Source organism: Salmo salar, chromosome ssa09, assembly GCF_905237065.1.
Source record: "Salmo salar chromosome ssa09, Ssal_v3.1, whole genome shotgun sequence".
In the NCBI taxonomy this organism is placed as follows: domain Eukaryota; kingdom Metazoa; phylum Chordata; class Actinopteri; order Salmoniformes; family Salmonidae; genus Salmo; species Salmo salar.
In genome coordinates this window covers 47,004,265-47,027,493 of record NC_059450.1, presented here as the reverse complement: position 1 = coordinate 47,027,493, position 23,229 = coordinate 47,004,265, and the positions used below count along the sequence as shown (strand labels likewise).

The window sequence follows — 23,229 nt, the reverse complement described above, 5'->3', positions numbered from 1 at the left end:
CAGTAGACAGTAGTCAGTAGACAGTAGACAGTAGACAGTAGTCAGTAGACAGTAGACAGTAGACAGTAGTCAGTAGACAGTGGACAGTAGTCGGTGGACAGTAGACAGTAGACAGTAGTCAGTAGTCAGTAGACAATAGTCAATAGACAGTAGACAGTAGTCAGTAGACAGTAGACAGTAGTCGGTAGACAGTACTCAGTAGACAGTAGTCAGTAGACAGTACACAGTAGTCAGTAGACAGTAGACATTAGTCGGTAGACAGTACTCAGTAGACAGTAGTCAGTAGACAGTAGACAGTAGTCGGTAGACAGTACTCAGTAGACAGTAGTCGGTAGACAGTACTCAGTAGACAGTAGTCAGTAGTCAGTAGACAGTAGTCAGTAGACAGTAGTCAGTAGTCAGTAGACAGTAGTCGGTAGTCAGTAGTCAGTAGACAGTAGTCAGTAGACAGTAGACAGTAGACAGTAGTCAGTAGACAGTAGTCAGTAGTCAGTAGACAGTAGTCGGTAGACAGTAGTCGGTAGTCAGTAGTCAGTAGTCAGTAGACGGTAGTTAGTAGACGGTAGTCAGTAGACAGTAGACAGTAGTCAGTAGACAGTAGACAGTAGTCAGTAGACAGTAGACAGTAGTCAGTAGACAGTAGTCAGTAGACAGTAGTCAGTAGTCAGTAGTCAGTATACAGTAGACAGTAGTCAGTAGACAGTAGACAGTAGTCAGTAGACAGTAGTCAGTAGACAGTAGTCGGTAGACAGTAGTCAGTAGACAGTAGTCGGTAGACAGTAGTCAGTAGACAGTAGTCAGTAGACAGTAGTCGGTAGACAGTAGACAGTAGTCGGTAGACAGTAGACAGTAGTCAGTAGTCAGTAGACAGTAGTCGGTAGACAGTAGTCAGTAGACAAGGGTGAAGGTCTGATATGGATGCAAAAGAGAGAGTGTGCTGAGATTCAACCAAAGTGAAAGGGAGAATACAGGAGAGCGAGACAGAGAGAGAGAGACAGAGAGAGAGAGACAGAGAGGGAGAGAAAGAGAGAGAGAGAAGTATAGAAACAGTGCTATTACATCCAGGGAAAGGAGGAAGAAAGTTGAGGGGTCCTAGGGGATGAGAGGAGGGTAGAAGGGGAGGAAGTGAAGGAGGAGGGGTGTCAGTACTGCACCTTTCTGCAGGCTCATGTCTACCATGCGAGGCTCGGCCAGCTCCAGGAAGAAGTTCTTGTTTTTCTCATACTCCTCATCATCTATCACTTTCACATGAAATGTTTTGCTGTGAGAATAGAGAGAGAGGAAAAAGAGGAGAAGGGAAGAGAAGTGAAGAGAAGAGGAGTAGAAGAGAATAGGAGAAAGTAGGAGAGAAGGGAGGAGAGGAGAGAGGAGAAAGTAGGAGAGAAGAGAGAAGAGGAGAGAGAAGAGAGGAGAGGAGAGGAGAAGAGAAGGAGAGGAGGAAGAGGAGAGGAGACGAGGAGAGGAGAAGAGAGAAGAGGAGAGGAGAAGAGAAGAGGGGAAGAGGGAGGATGAGAGGAGAGGAGAAAAAAGAGGAGAGAAGAGGAGAGGAGAGAGAGAAGAGGAGAGAAGAGAGAAGAGAGAAGAGGAGAGAGAAGAGAGGAGAAGAGGAGAAGATGAGAGGAGAGGAGAAAAGAGGAGAGAAGAGGAGAGGAGAAAAGAGACAAGAGTAGAGGAGAGGAGAGAGAAGAGAGGAGAGGAGAAGAGGAGAAGAGAAGAGAAGAGAAGAGAAGAAGAGAGACGAGAAGAGAAGAAGAGAAGGCAAGAGGAGAGAAGAGAGGAGAAGAGAAGAGAAGAGAGAAGTCAACAGAAAGGGAGAAAAGGATAGAGAGAAAAGAGAAGGGGAGAAAGAAGAGAAGGTTAATTAGTGACAGGGTGAGACAGGAACAGGAAATGACATGAGGAATAATAACCAGCTTGGTGAAAAGGTTAGAGGTCAAAGGTCAGCTGCTGTCCATGACGACGGTCGCCAGGCCCCTCTAGGACAGCTCTGTCATTGGCTATCCACGTTGGCTCCCATGGCTGCCATGACAACCACATCTATCACACAGTAGTCTGACACATGGTGTCATCGCGGTGCTAGGCAACCAGAGGACACAAAGGAGGAGATGCATTTCCTTAACCCTCAGCTGTATACAAAAATAAGTGGCGGGGTGGCATTTGTTGTTTTACAAATGCCAGACTGTAGCTTTAAGTATACCTAGAGTCACACACACACACACGCACGCACGCACGTACACACACACACACACACACACACACACACACACACACACACACACACACACACACACACACACACACACACACACACACACACACACACACACACACACACACACACACACCCTTTCCTCCCCTACTCTCCTTTCCTCCCCTCCTCCTCTCCTTTCCTCTCCTCCTCTCCCCTCCTCCTCTCCTCTCCTTTCCTCCCCTACTCTCCTTTCCTCCTCTCCTCTCCTTTCATCCCCTCTTCTCCTTTCCTCCCCTCCTTTCCTCCCCTCCTCTCCCCTCCTCCTCTTCTCTCCTTTCCTCCTCTCCTCTCCTTTCCTCCTCTCCTCTCCTCTCCTTTCCTCCCCTCCTTTCCTCCTATCCTCTCCTTTCCTTTCCTCCCCTCCTCTCCTCTCCTTTCCTTTCCTCCCCTCCTCTCCCCTCCTCCTCTCCCCTCCTCCTCGCCTCTCCTTTCCTCCTCTCCTCTCCTTTCCTCCTCTCCTCTCCTCTCCTCTCCTTTCCTCCTCTCCTCTCCTCCTCTCCTCTCCTCTCCTTTCATCCCCTCCTTTCCTCCTCTCCTTTCCTCCCCTCCTTTCCTCCTCTCCTCTCCTTTCCTCCTCTCCTCTCCTCTCCTTTCCTTTCCTCCCCTCCCCTACTCTCCTTTCCTCCTCTCCTTTCTCCCCTACTCTCTATTTATCACCAACTCTTCTCAGTATAATGTAGTCCTGTGGGACTCCTTTGGTATGCCCGTGCCGCTAGCAACCCGAATATTGTGGGCTCAATTCTTCCAGGGAATATTGTGGGCTCCATTCTTCCAGGGAATGTTGTGGGCTCAATTCTTCCAGGAAATGTTGTGGGCTCAATTCTTCCAGGGAATGTTGTGGGCTCAATTCTTCCAGGGAATGTTGTGGGCCCAATTCTTAAAGGGAATGTTGTGGGCCAAATTCTTACAGGGAATGTTGTGGGCTCAATTCTTAAAGGGAATGTTGTGGGCTCAATTTTTACAGGGAATGTTGTGGGCTCAATTTTGACAAAATTCTGGTAACTTTCCCAAAATGTTCAGGTGACACAACAGTGGTAGGCCTGATCACAGACAACTATGAGACAGCCTATAGGGAGGAGGTCAGAGACCTGACTGTGTGGTGCCAGGACAACAACCTCTCCCTCAACGTGATCAAGACAAAGGAGATGATTGTGGACTAAAGCAAAAGGAGGACCGAGCACGCCCCCATTCTCATCAACGGGGCTGTAGTGAAGCAGGTTGAGAGCTTCAAGTTCCTTGGCGTCCACATCACCAACAAACTAACATAGTTCAAGCACACCAAGACAGTCATGAAGAGGGCATGACAAAACCTATTCCCCCTCAGGAGACTGAAAAGATTTGGCATGGGTCCTCAGATCCTCAAAAGGTTTTACAGCTGCACCATCGAGAGCATCCTGACGGGTTGCATCACCGCCTGGTATTGCAACTGCTCGGCCTCCGACCGCAAGGCACTACAGAGGGTAGTGAGTACGGCCCAGTACATCACTGGGGCCAAGCTTCCTGCCATCCAGGACCTCTATACCAGGTGGTGTCAGAGGAAGGCCCAAAAAATTGTCAAAGACTCCAGCCACCCTAGACATAGACTATTCTCTCTGCTACCGCACGGCAAGCGGTACCGGAGCACCAAGTCTAGGTCCAAGAGGCTCCTAAATAGTTTCTACCCCCAAACCATAAGACTCCTGAACAGCTAATCAAATGGCTACCCAGACTATTTGCATTGCCCACTGGAACGCTGCTGCTACTCTCTGTTATTATCTATGCATAGTCACTTTAATAACTCTACCTACATGTACATATTACCTCAATTACCTCGACACATTGATTCTGTACCGGTACCCCCTGTATATAGCCTCGCTATTGTTATTTACTGCTGCTCTTTAATTATTTGTTATTCTTATCTCTTACTTTTTGGGGGGTATTTCTTAAAACTGCATTGTTGGTTAAGTAAGCATTTCACTGTAAGGTGCTGCATTCGGCGCATGTGACAAATACAATTTCATTTGATTTGATTTTAACATGACTATTTTATAACACAAAAAAAAACATTTGATTAATAAAATATTGAATCAGTCGTCTGAAGGGAATGATAATACAAGGTAAGTTTTTGTCATATCTACACTGAACAAAAATATAAACGTAACCTGTAAAGTGTTGGTCCCATGTTTCATGAGCTGAAATAAAAGATCCCATAAATGTTCCAGATGCACAAAAAGTGAATTACTCTGAAATGTTGTGCACAAATGTTGTTTACATCCCTGTTAGTGAGTATTTCTCCTTTACCAAGAGAATCCATCCCACCTGACAGGTGTGGCATTTCAAGAAGCTGATTAAAACAGCATGATCATTACACAGGTGGACCTCCACATCCGGCTTCTTCACCTGCGGGATCGTCAGAGACCAGCCACACGGAAAGCTGATGAAACTGTGGTGCAACTGTGGGTTTTGCACAAGCAAAGAATTTCTGCACAAACTGTCAGAAACCATCTCAGGAAAGCTCATCTGTGTGCTCATCGTCTTCACCAGGATCTTGACCTGATTGCAGTTTGGCGTCATAACCGACTTCAGTGGGAAAATGCTCATCTTCGATGACCACTGGCACGCTGGATGAATCATGGCGTCGTGTTGGCGAGCGTTGACGTCAACGTTGGGAACAGAGTGCCCCATGGTGGAGGTGGGGTTATGGTATGGGGCAGGCATAAGCTACGGACAACAAACACTATTGCATTTTATCGATGGCAACATGAACGCTCAGAGATACCGTGACGAGATCCTGAGGCCCATTGTCGTGCCATTCATCCACCGCCATCACCTCATGTTTCAGCATGATAATGCACAGCCCCATATCGCAAGGATCTGTACACAATTCCTGGAAGCTGAAAATGTCCCAGTTCTTCCATGGCCTGCATACTCACCAGACATGTCACCCATTGAGCATGTTTGGGATGCTCTGGATCGACGTGTATTACACCGTGTTCCAGTTCCCGCCAATATCCAGAAACTTTGCACAGCCATTGAAGAGGGGTGGGACCAACATTCCACAGGCCACAATCAACAGCCTGATCAACTCTGTGAGAAGGAGATGTGTCGTGCTGCATGAGGCAAATGGTGGTCACACCAGATACTGACTGGTTTTCTGATCCATGTCCCAAGCTCTGTGACCAACAAGATGCATATCTGTATTCCCAGTCATGTGAAATCCATAGATTAGTGACTAATGAATTTATTTAAATTGACTGATATCCTTATATGAACTGTAACTCAGTAAAATATTTTAAATTGATGCATATCAGTGTAGAAAAGTGAAGTGTGACTTTGCATTGTGACTTTTGATGTATATACTAATGCAAATCCATATGTAACGTGGTTATTTATTTATTATTATTATTATTATTTATTCATTTATGCTACCAACCCTTTAATGTATACTTTTACATTATATTATGTGAAAGTATACTTTTTAAAATATATGAATATATTATATTATATATATATATATATTAGTATTTAATATTACTGTCCCTACTAAAACACAAAAATACTTAAACATGTAATTTTGTCCCATTGAAATGAAAGACTGTAGAATTCCATTCATTCCTATGGAAGACTGCTTATTCTGAGGATTGCCTATATGTGAAGCTGCTGGGTACAAGTCACTGCCTTAGATTACACACACACACACACACACACACACACACACACACACACACACACACACACACACACACACACACACACACACACACACACACACACACACACACACACACACACAGTGAGAGTCCCCATCCTCTTGCAGCACCATCTCCACATTCAGTACCTATATAATACAGCTGCTGTGACCCACTTCCTGACTGACTGTAAGGGACAGTGGGGTAAGTTTAGACTTTTTATAATCTTTTTTTTTTGGGGGGGGTAGATCAGCTTTAATATTGCAGATTGTAGCTTCCACCAATGTAATTGTCCTTTACATGATCATTTCCAGTCCCCCATTTTTTTGTAAATATATATATGTTTTTCTAACAAGGATATCTACATATATTTCAGGATGTTGTGTATCCCTGTAAATAATCAGAATTCATGTAAAACGTTACAGTTTTGAAAACAAAACAAAAGTGGTCTTTTGGGACAACTTATCCCAGATATGGAGTTTGAGTTTATTTTTTATTTTTACAGGGACAGTGCGCATTAATCAACATTTCAGTAAAAGTGCCGGCTAATTTTCAACCGCAGTCAGAAAGTGATTTTGACTCAGAAAGTGATTTTGACTCAGAAAGTGATTTTGACTCAGAAAGTGATCTGGACTCAGACAAGGTTGGTGACCACTGCTCCGACACAATACATTCCTTTGACTTGGTGAAAATCTTTTTTTGGGGGGGGACCTAACTTGCTTACCATTGTTTTTTTCATGTGATGTCTTCCTTCACATACCTAAATATTTGTCAAATTATGAATTTTGTGCATGGTTTCACTGAAACAAGGGGAACTCAACTTACCCCTTTGGCTCAACTTACCCCACTCTCCCTTACTCTAGCAGCTGCTCCTTTGGAACACTTCTCCTCACAGAGGATTCAGATCATGTAAATCAAGTTAAGATTCTTCCCAATATGCATGTAGTGTAGTCTGTCTATAGAATAACTGTAATACTCCACGGGTCTAGTTAGTTAAAGTCCAGATAATAATACGGCCCCGTCACACCTCACCCTGATGCCCTTTGGCTGAGAGGCACAGAGTGTTCTGAGACTCTAGTGACATCCAGGGACGTGAGGGAAATGGAATGGAGGGGAGAGGAGAGAGGAGAGAGGGGAGGGGGAGGAGGGGAGAGGGGGGAGGGGAGGAGGGGAGGAGGGAGGAGGGGAAGAGGGGGGATGGGGAGGAGGGGGATGGGGAGGAGGGGAAGATGGGAGGAGGAGGGGGATGGCGAGGAGTGAGGAGGGGAAGAGGGGAAGAGGGGGGATGGGGAGGAGGGGAAGAGGGGGGATGGGGAGGAGGGGAAGAGGGGGAGGGGAGGAGGGAGGAAGGGAGGAGGGGGGATGGGGATGGGGAGGAGGGGAAGAGGGGGAGGGCGGAGGGGAGGAAGGAGGAAGGGAGGAGGGGGATGGGAGGAGGGGAAGATGGGAGGAGGGGGGATGGGGAGGAGGGGAAGAGGGGGGAGGGGAGGAAGGAGGAAGGGAGGATGGGGAGGAGGGGAAGATGGGAGGAGGGGGGATGGGGAGGAGGGGAAGAGGGGGAGGGGAGGAGGGAGGAAGGGAGGAGGGGGGATGGGGGAGGAGGGGAAGATGGGAGGAGGGGGATGGAGAGGAGGGGAGAGGAGGGGAGGAGGGGGGATGGGGAGGAGGGGAGAGGAGGGGAGGAGGGGGATGGGGAGGAGGGGAATAGGGGGAGGGGAGGAGGGGGATGGGGAGGAGGGGAAGAGGGGGGATGGGGGAGGAGGGGAGAGGAGGGGAGGAGGGGGGATGCGGGAGGAGGGGAAAGGAGGGAGGTGGGGAAGCGGGGAGGAGGGGTTGATGCGCGAGGAGGGGATGAGGGAGGAGGGAGGAGGGGGGGAGGGAGAAGCATGTTGTAGAAGAACGGCACAAACAAAGATGAAGGCCATCAACATATTAGGACTTTAAAGCAGAAGAAGCCTTTTCATTCCCTCATCTCCTCTTTCCCACCTCCGCTTGACTACGTTCAGTAGACAAACATCATAGAATGTTGCAGATGTTTCCTCTCTACGCACTATATTTCTATAAATGCCCTACTGAACGACACATTGTGCTTACATTGGAAAAACTTTTTTGATGTCTATAGTATTCTCTCTGGAATGCAATCTGGGTTCCGCTCAGGTTATGGATGTGTCACTGCAACCTTCAAGGTCCTCAATGATGTTACCATTGCCCTTGATTCTAAGCAATGTTGTCCTGCTATTTTTATTGACTTGGGCAAAGCTTTTGATACGGTAGACCATTCCATTCTTGTGGGCCAGCTAAGGAGTATTGGTGTCTCTGAGGGGTCTTTGGCCTGGTTTGCTAACTACCTCTCTCAAAGAGTGCAGTGTATAAAGTCAGAACATCTGCTGTCTCAGCCACTGCCTGTCACCAAGGGAGTACCCCAAGGCTCAATCCTAGGCCCCACGCTTTTCTCAATTTACATCAACAACATAGCTCAGGCGATAGGAAGGCTTTGTTGCAGATGATACAGTCTTATACTCAGCTGGCCCCTCCCCGGATTTTGTGTTAAACGCTCTACAACAAAGCTTTCTTAGTGTCCAACAAGCTTTCTCTGCCCTTAACCTTGTTCTGAACAACCTCCAAAACAAAGGCCATGTGGTTTGGTAAGAAGAATGCCCCTCTCCCCACAGGTGTGATTACTACCTCTGAGGGTTTAGAGCTTGAGGTAGTCACCTCATACAAGTACTTGGGAGTATGGCTAGACAGTACACTGTCCTTCTCTCGGCACATATCAAAGCTGCAGGCTAAAGTTAAATCTAGACTAACCGTGATTCAGATGACCATCCTACCCATGCTAGATTACGGAGACGTAATTTGTAGATCGGCAGGTAAGGGTGCTTTCGAGTGGTTAGATGTTCTTTACCATTCGGCCATCAGATTTGCCACCAATGCTCCTTATTGGGCACATTGCTGCACTCGATATTCCACTGTAAACCGGTCATCTCTGTATACCTGTCGCAAAACCCACTGGTTGATGCTTATTTATAAAACCCTCTTAGGCTTCACTTGCCCCTATCTGAGATATCTACTGCATCCCTCATCCTCCACATACAACACCCGTTCTGCCAGTCATATTCTGTTAAAGGTCCCCAAAGCACACACACCCTGGGTCACTCGTCTTTTCAGTTCGCTGCAGCTAGCGACTGGAACGGGCTGCAACAAACACTCAAACTGGACAGTTTTCTCTCAATCTCTTCATTCAAAGACTCAATCATGGACACTCTTACTGACAGTTGTGGCTGCTTTGTGTGATGTATTGTTGTCTCTACCTTCTTGCCCTTTGTGCTGTTGTCTGTGCCCAATAATGTTCCTACCATGTTGTGTTGCTACCATGTTGTGCTGCTACCATGTTGTGTTGTCATGTTGTGTTGCTACCATGCTGTGTTGTCATGTTGTGTTGCTACCATGCTGTGTTGTCATGTTGTGTTGTGTTGCTAGCATGCTGTGTTGTCATGTTGTATTGCTACCATGCTGTGTTCTCATGTTGTGTTGCTACCATGCTGTGTTGTCATGTTGTGTTGCTGCCATGCTGTGTTGTCATGTGCTGCTACCATGCTGTGTTGTCATGTGTTGCTACTATGCTGTGTTGTCATGTTGTGTTGCTGCCATGCTGTGTTGTTATGTGTTGCTACCATGCTGTGTTGTCATGTTGTGTTGCTGCCATGCTGTGTTGTAATGTGCTGCTACCATGCTGTGTTTTCATGTGTTGCTGCCATGCTGTGTTGTCATGTGCTTCTACCATGCTGTGTTGTCATGTTGTGTTGCTGCCATGTTGTGTTGTCATGTTGTGTTGCTGCCATGTTGTGTTGTCATGTTGTGTTGCTGCCATGTTGTGTTGTCATGTTGTGTTGCTGCAATGCTGTGTTGTCATGTGTTGCTGCCATGTTGTGTTGTCATGTTATCCTGCCATGCTGTGTTGTCATGTGTTGCTACCGTGCTGTGTTGTCATGTGTTGCTACCATGCTGTGTTGTTATGTTGTTGCTACCATGTTGTGTTGTCATGTGTTGCTGCCATGCTGTGTTGTTATGTTGTTGTCTTAGGTCTCTTTTTATGTAATGTACTGTTGTCTCTTGTCATAATGTGTTATGTCCTATATTTATATATTATTATTATTATTTTTATCCCATCCCCCGTCCCCGCAGGAGGCCTTTTGCCTTTTGGTAGGCCGTCATTGTAAATAATAATTTGTTCTTAACTGACTTGCCTAGTTTAAAAAAAATAAAAAATGAACGACACATTGTGCCCTGCTGCACGACACATTGTGCCCTACTGAACAAAACCCCCTTTGTGTCACTCAGCTAGAAAATACACACATGGCATCTAGCCAGAGAGATAATCCATGTTCATTTATTCAACACATCCTCCTTCAGCTGGGATTTGAACTCACAACAGTTCTCTGAGTTCACTGCTACACCACCACCACATCAGTTCATCTGACTGTTCTCTCATCATTAATTAGATTGACTTATTTTTTATTTAACTAGGCAAGTCAGTTAAGAACAAATTCTTATTTTCAATGACGGCCTAGGAACAGTGGGTTAACTGACTTGTTCAGGGGTAGAACGACAGATTTGTACCTTGTCAGCTTAGGGATTTGAATTTGCAACCTTTCGGTTACTGGTCCAACGCTCTAACCACTAGGCTACACTGCCGCCCCAGGGCCTTCTGTATAGTTGTCTAATGTTGGTAGGGAATTTTAACCTGCTTTAATTATACTCCTGTATCACTAGGATCAATAAAACCTTTTCTTGAGTGTGTCATTTAACAGAGCTGAGATTTACTTAACAAAGTGCGTTCACCCTGTTGCTTACACCTATCAAGTTGTTTCATATAGGGAGGAGGGGTTAGGGGTTCCTCTGAACCAATAACCACATGCCATTGAGATATCTGTCACTGGTTAGGGTGTTTGTCATTGGTGCTGGTGGCCTGGGTTCGAGACCCACTAGAGAAAACACCCTGTATTGTCTAATGTCATTGTCTCAGCCTCCAGTATTTATGCTGCAGTAGTTTATGTGTCGGGGGGCTAGGGTCAGTCTGTTACATCTGGAGTATTTCTCTTGTCTTATCCGGTGTCCTGTGTGAATTTAAATATGCTCTCTCTAATTCTCTCTTTCTCTCTTTCTGTCTTTCTCTCGGAGGACCTGAGCCCTAGGACCATGCCTCAGGACTACCTGGTATGATGACTCCTTGCTGTCCCCAGTCCACCTGGCCGTGCTGCTGCTCCAGTTTCAACTGTTCTGCCTGCGGCTATGGAACCCTGACCTGTTCACCGGACGTGCTTGTTGCACCCTCGACAACTACTATGATTATTATTATTTGACCATGCTGGTCATTTATGAACATTTTAACATCTTGACCATGTTCTGTTATAATATCCACCCTGCACAGCCAGAAGAGGACTGGCCACCCCTCATAGCCTGGTTCCTCTCTAGGTTTCTTCCTAGGTTTTTGGCCTTTCTAGGGAGTTTTTCCTAGGGAGTTTTTCCTAGCCACCGTGCTTCTTTCACATGCATTGCTTGCTGTTTGGGGTTTTAGGCTGGGTTTCTGTACAGCACTTTGAGATATCAGCTGATGTACGAAGGGCTATATAAATACATTTGATTTGATTTGATTTGATTTGTTAATGAAATTTTAGCCGTTTTGAATTTGCATTTGCATTAGACGTTTCGATTGTTTTATATGGACATTTTGTTAGGACACTAGGAAATATTATTTATGCTTCTTTGTTTATTATCAGAATGCATAGGGCTCGCGAGTGGCGCAGCAGCATAAGGCACTGCATTTCAGCGTAAGAGGCATCACTACAGTCCCTGGTTCAAATCCAAGCTGTATCACTTCCGGTTGTGATTTGGTAGTTTATTAGGTTCCCCCATTAGCTGTTGCAAAAGCAGCAGCTGGTCTTCCTGCGGTCCACACAGAACATGAAACATACTACAGAAAATCATTAGACAAGAGCAGCTCAAGGACAGAACTACATCCATTTTTAAAGGCACACGTAGCCTACATATCAATACATACACACAAACTATCCAGGTCAAACAGGGGAGAGGTGTTGTGCTGCGAGGTGTTGCTTTTTCTGTTTTTTGAAACCTAGGTTTGCTGTTTATTTGAGATGAGATGGTAGGAAGTTCCAAGCAATTAGGGCTCTATATAATACTGTATGCTTTCTGGAATTTGTTCTGGATTTGGGGACTGTGAAAAGACCCCTGGTGGCATGTCTGATGGGATAAGTGTGTGTGTCAGAGCTGTGTGTAAGTTGACTATGCAAACAATTTGGGATTTTCAACACATTAATGTTTCTTATAAAAAGAAGAAGTGATGCAGTCAGTCTCTCTTCAACTCATAGACAAGAGAGACTGGCATGTATAGTATTTATATCAGCTCTAATCGGAGTCCCCATAGGGCGGCGCAAAATTGGCATCCGGGGTAGGCCGTCATTGTAAATGAGAATTTGTTCTTAACTGACTTGCCTAGTTAAATAAAGGTTCAATAAATTTAAAAAGTATCAATCTTTCACGCATTTCTGGAACTTTTGTCTGCCAGCTTTGTACAAATTGCGCATGGCCTCCAGATGTTATTTCAGATTTGATGTTGTGTTTCTGAACGAAGAGATCAATGCTGCCTTAGCAGAGGTTGCATTTGACTATAATGCTGTTCCTGTTTCTCCTCGATGAACTCAAAAACAAAATGGGAGCAATTCTATGAGGAAAAGGTTATTAGGCAGGGTGACAACATAACAGCCATCTTTCTTTTTCCTCCGGTTTTACCACAGCCCATTGGAAAAACAAGTTAGCCTACAGTATGAACTCCGTTTGCATGAGACAAGGATTAAAACAAATATATATAGTTCATCGAGGAGAAACAGGAACAGCGTTATAGTCAAATGCAACCTCTGCAAAGGCAGCATTGATCTCTTATACATATTATATATATATATATATATATATAACATAATGGTAGAGATATGCTTATAATTTTTTTGTCATTTAGCAGACGCTCTTATCCAGAGCGACTTACAGTAGTGAATGCATACATTCACATACATTTTTTGTTGTATAACTGGCATCATCATTGCTTAGATGGCAAATGTGAGACAATACAAACATTCTACTGTTTCTATAAGCAATACTACCACCTAGGCAATGTTCCGGCAACATATTAGGAATGTTCCTTATAGAAATGCAATGGCGAGAGCTCATGTTATTCCTTATCAGAGACACGTTTGTTCTGTGATTCCTTATCAGAGACACGTTTGTGTGGATTATAAAAAGACATACTCTTTGCATCTGTAGCGTAAAGTGGCAGAGCTAGAGCTCTGTTTGTCAGACCAGGAGACATCCCGAAAATTGGTCTTCTCACAAAAATGTCTGTAGAGTTTGAACAGTTTTCCCTACAAACTAATATCTATGGAAAGATGAGACTCTCACAAACACCATGGTGTTCTCTGTAGTTTATTCTACTACTTGAGTCATGTCTCTCTATGCTGCTTTCCACACAGACCAAGCGGACCCCGTCACTCAAGGATCACAGTTGTTGTTGCTGCTGCTGCTCATTCACAAGACCACTCTGCGTTCAGTCATTTTATATAACTAGGCAAGTCAGTTAAAAAGAACAAATTCTTATTTACAATGATGACCTACCCCGGGCAAACCCTATCCCGGACAACGCTGGGCCAATTGCGCGCAGCACTACAGGTCTACCAATCACATCCGGTTGTGATACAGCCTGGAATCAAACCAGGGTCTGTAGTGACGCCTTTAGCACTGAGATGCAGTGCCTTAGACTTCTGCGGCACTCGGAAGCCCAATTAGCTACAAGATGTTGGAGACAACGATGCTGATTTCTACTTCCAAATATAAATCCACAAGCGTTCTACAGTATAATTACACTATTACTTTGTGTATCTAATTGCCTGCAAACAGCTAGTTTGTCTTTTCTTAGCAAGCTAAAAATAAATAGTTTTAGCTGCTAATGCTAATCGCTAGTTAGCTGACTAGCTAGATAATACATGTACTAAGAATCAGAGCAAACGTAGCTAGCTAATAAAGCCTGATACCGGTGATGGTGTAGGCCTAAATCAGCATGTTATTGGTGCAACAGTATCTTCTAAATCAAAGAGGAATAGGCGAAGCATGAATATGTTAGCTAGCTACATGAATCAGCTAAGAGAACACATTTAATGTAGCAAAAGATTATAGGGTTCCCTAGGAAACACTGACCAACACTTTGGTTCCTAACATGTCACAATAATTCCTCCTGGCTACCCACTATTATATTATAACTAATCATTATATTTCCATGATTCCAACAGTTCACCCAAGTGTTTTGATATAAATATCAAGTCAAATTGCATTTGCAATATTTGGTTAAAAGTAAGGCCTTGATTTTTTTGGGCCATATCGTGCAGCCCTACGTGGCAGAGTGGAAATGATCTCAAACAAGTGCAGGAAATACAGACATTTTTGAAAATTGTGAAAATAATTTTGGCTTGAAGTTTGATTGAGCAGTATAAAACAAAAGAAAGGAGAAAGTCCAATTGAAATCACCTAAATATCACTCATAAAGTCCCATTGAAATCACCTAAATATCATAAAGCCCCATTGAAATCACCTAAATATCATAAAGCCCCATTGAAATCACCTAAATATCATAAAGCCCCATTGAAATCACCTAAATATCATAAAGTCCAATTGAAATCACCTAAATATCACTCATAAAGCCCCATTGAAATCACCTAAATATCACTCATAAAGCCCCATTGAAATCACCTAAAAATCACTCATAAAGCCTCATTGAAATCACCTAAATATCACTCATAAAGCAAATGTAGAACTTATATTATAAAAAAAAATCATCAAATACCGTCAACATTTAAAAAAAAATATTGTGATATGATATTTTCGACATTTAGCCCAGCTCTAATAGGTATGAACGAGTTACACCTCATTCTCTCTTTATACAGCTACTACTGGCTTCAGTGTTGATAATGGATTTCTCAGTCCCAGTTTGAATCTAGATTCCCCTTGGTCTACAGTAGAACAATTTCCTCATCACTGCAGCTTCAGCTCCCAAATGCCTGGGCAGTTGTCCTTCTTTAGAAGAGAGAGAGTCACAGAGTAAACCACTAAAAGGCTGTTTGGTCTGGTCTGGTCTGGTCTGGTGTATTCCAGTAGGACATCTAAACTACTCAGCCAAGCAGAAGGAACATGCAAAGGGCATCGAAGATCAGAGCTGGGTTAAAATACTATTTAAAATAATTTCAAATACTTTATATCGGATTGATTAATCTGTGTGTGTGCATGTGTGTGTGTGGGTGTGTTTGTGTGAGAGACAGGGGACCAATAGAATAGTCCCAAAAGTGCAAACCCCATCCTTCTGGCACTACAGGCAGAATAGAGAAAACCTTGAAAGTGTTTGAAAGATTTCAAATAGTAATTGAACCCAGTGGAGGCTGCTGAGGGGAGGACGGCTCATAATAATGTCTGTAACGGAGCGAATGGAATGGAACACACGGAAACCACGGAAACCATGTGTTTGGTATATTTGATACCATTCCACATATTCCGCTAGAACCGTTGCCACGACTACACCCTCCCCAATTAAGGCGCCACCAACCTCCTGTGATTGAAACTCAGGTCTGGGGAAGAGGTTCAGTCAGAGCAGCGGGAGAGGAACATGTTTTTGGGGTATCTCAGAATGTTCCTGCAATTCTCACATAGGAACTTCATTGGGAGGAAGAATGTTTGACATGCTTTTTACGTTTGTATGTGTGAAAAAAACATTATTATTATTTTTTTAAATCTTGATGAAAGTGTCAATTTTTTTTAGACCTCTACATCCGTCCTGTAAAACAGACAACATTTTGGTATCATTATTACTGTAAAACCCTGTGATCTGTGAACCGTACATGATACAGACAACATTTTGGTATCATTATTACTGTAAAACCCTGTGATCTGTGAACCGTACATGATACAGACAACATTTTGGTATCATTATACTGTAAAACCCTGTGATCTGTGAACCGTACATGATACAGACAAAATTTTGGTATCATTATACTGTAAAACCCTGTGATCTGTGAACCGTACATGATACAGACAAAATCTTGGTATCATTATACTGTAAAACCCTGTGCTCTGTGAACCGTACATGATACTGTCACGTTCTGACCATAGAAAGCTGTTATTTTCTATGGTAGAGTAGGTCAGGGCGTGACAGGTTTTTTTTTCTAGTTTAGATTTTCTATGTTGTTATGTTCTAGTTTTTGATTTCTATGTTGGGCTTTGTTTGGGATGATCTCCAATTAGAGGCAGCTGGTCATCGTTGTCTCTCATTGGAGATCATACTTAAGTAGTTGTTTTTCCCCACCTGGGTTTGTGGGAGATTGATTTGGAGTAAGTGTATGTTGAAACTTCATCACGGTTTGTTGTTTTTTGTATGTGTCATGTCCTGACCAGTATAGAGTATATTTGGTTATTGTAGTTTGGTCAGGACGTGGCAGAGGGTAGTTGATGTATGTATTATGGGGTTTGTCACTGGTCTATGTCTGTGTTTCTATGTCTAGTTGATTGGGTTGGACTCTCAATTGAAGGCAGGTGTGTTGAGTTGCCTTTGATTGGGAGTCCTATATAGTAGGGTGTGTTTGTCTTTGTTTTTCGTGGGTAGTTGTTTGAGAGCACTGCTTTTTGTTGAGCCTGCGGTCACTGTTTCATGTCGTTAGTTTGTTTATTGTTTTCTTCCGTGGTGTTCGCATTATTTGATTAATAAATATGTTGAGCACGCAACCCGCTGCGCTTTGGTCCCATTCTCTCTACGACAACAATCGTGACAGTATGTATTGCATAGTTTCACAGTTTAATAAAGAAAATGTGGAACGATACACAAGCTGCGCTTTGGTCCGCTCCTTCATCGTACGACAAACATGACAGATACAGACAACCTCTTGGTACTGTATCATTACCCTCCTTATAGTGTGCTCTAAAATATGGAGATTCTGAAATGCTAAATTATTCACGTCAATATAGTCAACATTAAAAATATTAATATAAATATCTCAAAATTAATCATTTAAAAAAAATGTATCTTATTTTTTAGACACATTGGTTGTAACGATATACTCTTCAAACACATCACATGTCCAGAGTGGGCTCTCTGGTACTTTTAATGATATGACCCATTTTATACATAGAAATTGACATTATAGATCATCAATGCAGAGGTAGCCTAGTTTATTTTTATTTATTTAACTAGGCAAGTCAGTTAAGAACAAATTCTTATTTTCAATGACGGCCTAGGAACAGTGGGTTAAACTGCCTTGTTCAGGGCAGAATGACAGATTTGTACCTTGTCAGCTCAGGGATTCGAACTTGCAACCTTTCGGTTACTACTACGCTGCTGCCCTAGTGGTTAGAGCTGCAGGGCCAATAACCAAAAAGTTGCTGGATTGAATCCTTGAGTTGACAAGGTAAAAATCTGTTCTGCCCCTGAACAAGGTAGTTAACCCACTGTTTCCTGGTAGGCCATTATTGAAAATAAGATGTTTTTTCTTAACTGACTTGCCTAGTTAAATAAATGGGGGGAAAAAATCATGGAAGGTTCACAGATCATAGGGTTTCACAGGAAGCATGTCTAGGTCTAGAATGGACACTTTAATCAGGAGTTTCCCCCAAAGAAATTGGTTTGTGATACAAATATGGCGTAGCAGTGCAGACGTGTTTGTCGTTGTCCTGTGTAAATTTAGTCTTTTTTGTTGTTGTATATATTTCAATCTCTTTTTCCATTTTTAAATTAAATATACCTTCCGGCAACAAGCCTCACCCAATGTGAAACGGATCTGCTATTTTTTTAGACCTTATAACTAGAACCTCCATCAGAAGCTAGGCATCAGATGCTAACCAGCTAATTAGCTACTAGCTATTTAGTCATTGTTAGCCACTGCTAGCAGCCTTTACCTCTAGCTCAGACACCAGCCGCTTTTACCCTGGATAATACCCGCCAGTCTGCACAGAGTGATATCAACCCTGAGCATATCAGACTGCTTTTCTCAGCCATTACTCCAGATTACTCCATTACTGGACCATTACTTCAGATCATCACAGCTAGCTAGCTGCTACCGAGTGGCCCAGCCCCGAAGCTAGCCTTTGAGCCAGGCCCATCACCCGGCCTGCTCAGTGAACCCTATGATCACTCGGCTACACAGCTGATGCCTCCTGGACTCTTCACTAACACGACTAGAAGCCACTACATCACCGGATTCCTGCCGTAAGCTCTGGACCTTTGCATTGGATCATCGCAACTAGCTAGCTCCTACCGAATGGCTATAGTGGCTAACGCCCTTGTCCCGAAGCTAGCACCAGTTAGCCTTGAGCCAGGCGCATCTCCCAGCTAGCAAACAAAATTACTCCAGCTACAATACCTCTTTTGTCAATTGGCCTGGACCCTTCGTCGACACGGAGCCACGCCGTTCCATCACGACTGGTCTGCTGACCGTCAGATGTGCCCTCAACCGGGCCTTTGTCGGATGTCGGTGAAGATGCTTCTGCTAGCCCCGGCCTGCTAACTTTATGAAAGCCGTGTCTCCAACTTGCTAGCGTAGTAACAACTTCCCTGTTTCATCTATTGCTGTTCACTGGACCCTATGATCACCTGGCTACATAGCTGATGCTTGCTGGACTGTTCATTAATCACGGTACTCCGTTTTTGTTTATTTTGTTTATCTGTCGGCCCCAGCCTTTGAACTCAGGCCCTGTGTGTAGTTAACTGACCCTTCTTGCCCATTCATTGCCATTTTACCTGTTGTTGTTGTCTTAGCTGATTAGCTGTTGTTGTCTTACCCGTTGTTGTCTTAGCTAGCTCTCCCAATCAACACCTGTGATTTATTTATGCCTCGCTTTATGTCTCTGTCTGATGTCAATATGCCTTGTATACTGTTTAGGGTAGTTATCATTGTTTTATTTTACTGTGGCGCCCCTAGTCCCACTCTACATGCCTCAGATACCTATTTTGTCCCACCTCCCACACACGGGGTGACCTCACCTAGCATAACTAGTGCCTCCAGAGATGCATCCTCTCTTATCGTCACTCAATGCCTAGGTTTACCTCCACTGTACTCACACCCTACCATACCCCTGTCTGTACATTATGCCCTGAATCTATTCTACCACCCCCAGAAAACTGCTCCTTTTATTCTCTGTCCCAATGCACTAGACGACCAGTTTTGATATCTTTTAGCCGTACCCTCATCCTACTCCTCTTCTGTTCCTCAGGTGATGTGGAGATTAACCCAGGCCCTGTGTCCGCAGGCACTCTCATTTGTTGACTTCTGTAACCGTAAAAGCCTTGGTTTCATGCATGTTAACATCAGAAGCCTCCTCCCTACGTTTTTTTTACTCACTGCTTTTAGCACACTCCGCCAACCCTGATGTCCTTGCCGTGTCTGAATCCTGGCTTAGGAAGGCCACCAAAAAATCAGAGATTTCCATCTCTAACTACAACATTTTCCGTCAAGATAGAACTGTCAAAGGGGGAGGAGATGCAATCTACTGCAGAGATAGCTTGCAAAGTTCTGTCATACTTTCCAGGTCTATGCCCAAACAGTTTGAGCTTCTAATTTTAAAAATGAATCTCTCCAGAAATAAGTCTCTTACTGTTGCCGCCTGTTATAGACCACCCTCAGCTCCCAGCTGTGCCCTGGACACCATATGTGAATTGGTTGCCCACCATCTATTTTCAGAGTTTGTTCTGTTAGGTGACCTAACCTGGGATATGCTTAACACCCCGGTCATCCTACAATCTAAGCTAGATGCCCTCAATCTCACACAAATCACCAAGGAACACACCAGGTACAACCTTAAATCCGTAATCATAGGCACCCTCATAGATATTATCCTGACCAACTTTCCCTCCAAATACACCTCTGCTGTTTTCAATCAGGATCTCAGCGATCACTGCCGCATTGCCTGCATCCGTAATGGGTCTGCGACCAAACGACCACCCGTCATCACTGTCAAACGCTCCCTAAAACACTTTTGCGAGCAGGGTTTTCTAATCTACCTGGCCCGGGTATCCTGGAAGGATATTGACCTCATCCCATCAGTAGAGGATGCCTGGTTGTTCTTTAAAAGTAATTTCCCCACGATCTTAAATAAGCATCCCCCTTTCAAAAAATGTAGAAGAACAGATATAGCCCTTGGTTCACTTCAGACCTGACTGCCCTCGACCAGCACAAAAACATCCTGTGGCGTACTGCACTAGCATCGAATAGTCCCCGCGATATGCAACTATTCAGAGAAGTCAGGAATCAATACACACAGTCAGTTAGGAAAGCAAAGGCTAGCTTTTTCAAACAGAAATTTGCATCCTGTAGCTCTAACTCCAAAACGTTCTGGGACACTAAAGTCCATGGAGAATAAGAGCACCTCCTCCCAGCTGCCCACTGCACTGAGGCTAGGAAACACTGTCACCACCGATAAATACATGATAATCGAAAATTTCAATAAGCATTTTTCTACGGCTGGCCTGGCTTTAATCCTGGCTACCCCAACCCCGGCCAACAGCTCCGCACCCCCCGCAGCTACTTGCCCAAGCCTCCCCAGCTTCTCCTTCACCCAAATCCAGATTTCAGATGTTCTGAAAGAGCTGCAAAACCTGGACCCGTACAAATCAGCTGGGCTAGACAATCTGGATCCTCTCTTTCTAAAATGATCCGCCGCCATTGTTGCATCCCCTATTACTAGTCTGTTCAACCTCTCTTTTGTATCGTCCGAGATTCCTAAAGATTGGAAAGCTTCCGCGGTCATCCCCCTCTTCAAAGGGGGTGACACTCTAGACCCAAACTGTTACAGACCTATATCCATCCTGCCCTGCCTTTCTAAAGTCTTCGAAAGCCAAGTTAACAAACATATCACCGACCATTTCGAATCCCACCGTACCTTTTCCGCTGTGCAATCCGGTTTCCAAGCTGGTCACGGGTGCACCTCAGCCACGCTCAAGGTACTAAACGATATCATAACCGCCATCGATAAAAGACAGTACTGTGCAGCCGTCTTCATCGACCAGGCCAAGGCTTTCGACTCTGTCAATCACCACATTCTTATCGGCAGACTCGACAGCCTTGGTTTCTCCAATGACTGCCTTGCCTGGTTCACCAACTACTTCTCAGAGAGTTCAGTGTGTCAAATCGGAGGGCCTGTTGTCCGGACCTCTGGCAGTCTCTATGGGGGTACCACAGGGTTCAATTCTCGGGCCGACTCTTTTCTCTGTACATAGAAATGATGTCGCTCTTGCTGCGGGTGATTCCTTGATCCACCTCTACGCAGACGACACCATTCAGTATACATCTGGCCCTTCTTTGGACACTGTGTTAACAAACCTCCAAACGAGCTTCAATGCCATACAACTCTCCTTCCGTGGCCTCCAATTGCTCTTAAACGCTAGTAAAATTAAACGCATGCTCTTCAACCAATCGCTGCCCGCACCCGCCCGCCCGACTAGCATCACCACTCTGGACGATTCTGACTTAGAATATGTGGACAACAACAAATACCTAGGTGTCTGGCTAGAAGGTAAACTCTCCTTCCAGACTCATATTAAGCATCTCCAATGAAAAATTAAATCTAGAATCGGCTTCCTATTTCGCAACAAAGCCTCCTTCACTCACGCTGCCAAACATACCCTCGTAAAACTGACTATCCTACCGATTCTCGACTTCGGCAATGTCATTCACAAAATAGCCTCCAACACTCTACTCAGCAAACTGGATGCAGTCTATCACAGTGCCATCCGTTTTGTCACCAAAGCCCCATATACCACCCACCACTGCAACCTGTATGCTCTCATTGGCTGGCCCTCACTACAAATTTGTCGCCAGACCCACTGGCTCCAGGTCATCTATAAGTCTTTGCTAGGTAAAGCTCTGCCTTATCTCAGCTCACTGGTCACCATAGCAACACCCACCCGTAGCACGCACTCCAGTAGGTATAGCTCACTGGTCATCCCCAAAGCCAACACCTCCTTTGGCTGCCTTTCCTTCAGTTCTCTGCTGCCAATGACTGGAACGAATTGCAAAAATTGCTGAAGTTGAAGACTTATATCTCCCTCACTAACTTTAAGCATCAGCTATCTGAGCAGTTTACCGATCGCTGCAGCTGTACATAGCCCATCTGTAAATAGCCCATCCAACTACCTACCTCATCCCCATATTGTTTTTATTTACTTTTTTGCTCTTTTGTACACCAGTATTTCTACTTGCACATCATCATCTGCACATCTATCACTTCAGTGTTAATTTGCTAAATTGTAATTACTTTGCTACTATGGCCTATTTATATCCTTACCTCCTTACTCCATTTGCACACAATGTATACAGATTTTTCTATTGTGTTATTGACTGTACTTTTGTTTATTCCATGTGTAACTCTGTTGTTTTTTGTCGCTTTGCTTTATCTTGGCCAGGTCACAGTTGTAAATTAGAAGTTGTTCTCAACTGGCCTACCTGGTTAAATAAAGGTGAAAAAAATAAAATGTTAAAAAAGAATTTTTATTCATCATCCTTCCTCCCAATTAAGTTTCTATGTGAGAATTTCCAGAACAATCTGAGGTACCAAACATTTTTTTTGCTCGCGCTAGCGTAGAATCACCCACCAGGCTGACTAGACACAAGGCCCTGTCTCTAGCCCTGCAGTACTGTCTCCTTTGATGGCACAGAGACGTGGGGGGTCTGAGAGGTGATCGATGCCTCTCTCCATCACTCTCCTCTTTCAGCCTGATGGCATTCTGTTGAGTCTCCAGAGTCTACACTGCTATATCTCTACATGACTATTCAATTAAGATGTCCTCTCTCTCTCTCTCTCTCTCTCTCTCTCTCTCTCTCTCTCTCTCTCCTTATCCTCCTGTGTGGTATGCGTTTCCCTTCCTTTGTTCTTTACCTCCATGCGTGACCATGTAATCCAGCTGTAACAAACAGACCATCTCTCCCTTAGCCCTGGGTCCTCTCCTTTTCTGTTTTCTTCCGTTCCTCGAGCAATCTCTTTTCTTCCTCTCCTCTGATCCCTCTCCTCTTCTGATCCCTCTCCTCCTCTCCTCTGATCCCTCCCTTTCTCCTCTCCTCATTCCTCCTCTCCTCCTCCCCTGATCCTTGTTCCTCCTGTGTTGTGTGGTGAACACTGTGTCAGTACCCAGGGGGAGAGGGGGCTGCTGCCTTAATCAGGCACAGAGGCAATCATGGGAAGAGAAGACACCCCCTCCCAGCAACCCAGCCACACGGC

The 23,229-nt window shown here is 44.4% G+C and overlaps 1 protein-coding gene across 4 annotated transcripts in view; it reads right to left on the bottom strand.

Annotated features, from left to right (window-relative positions):
• The window catches only part of LOC106591009 (sodium/calcium exchanger 3), a 207,775-nt gene that overhangs the window by 80,170 nt on the left and 104,376 nt on the right, over window positions 1-23,229 (bottom strand). For all 4 annotated transcript variants that reach the window (XM_045723740.1, XM_045723742.1, XM_045723739.1 and 1 more), the window contains exon 3: window positions 1,155-1,261. In XM_045723740.1, coding sequence (XP_045579696.1) covers window positions 1,155-1,261 — 107 coding nt within the window. The remainder of the gene's footprint in view (window positions 1-1,154; window positions 1,262-23,229) is intronic.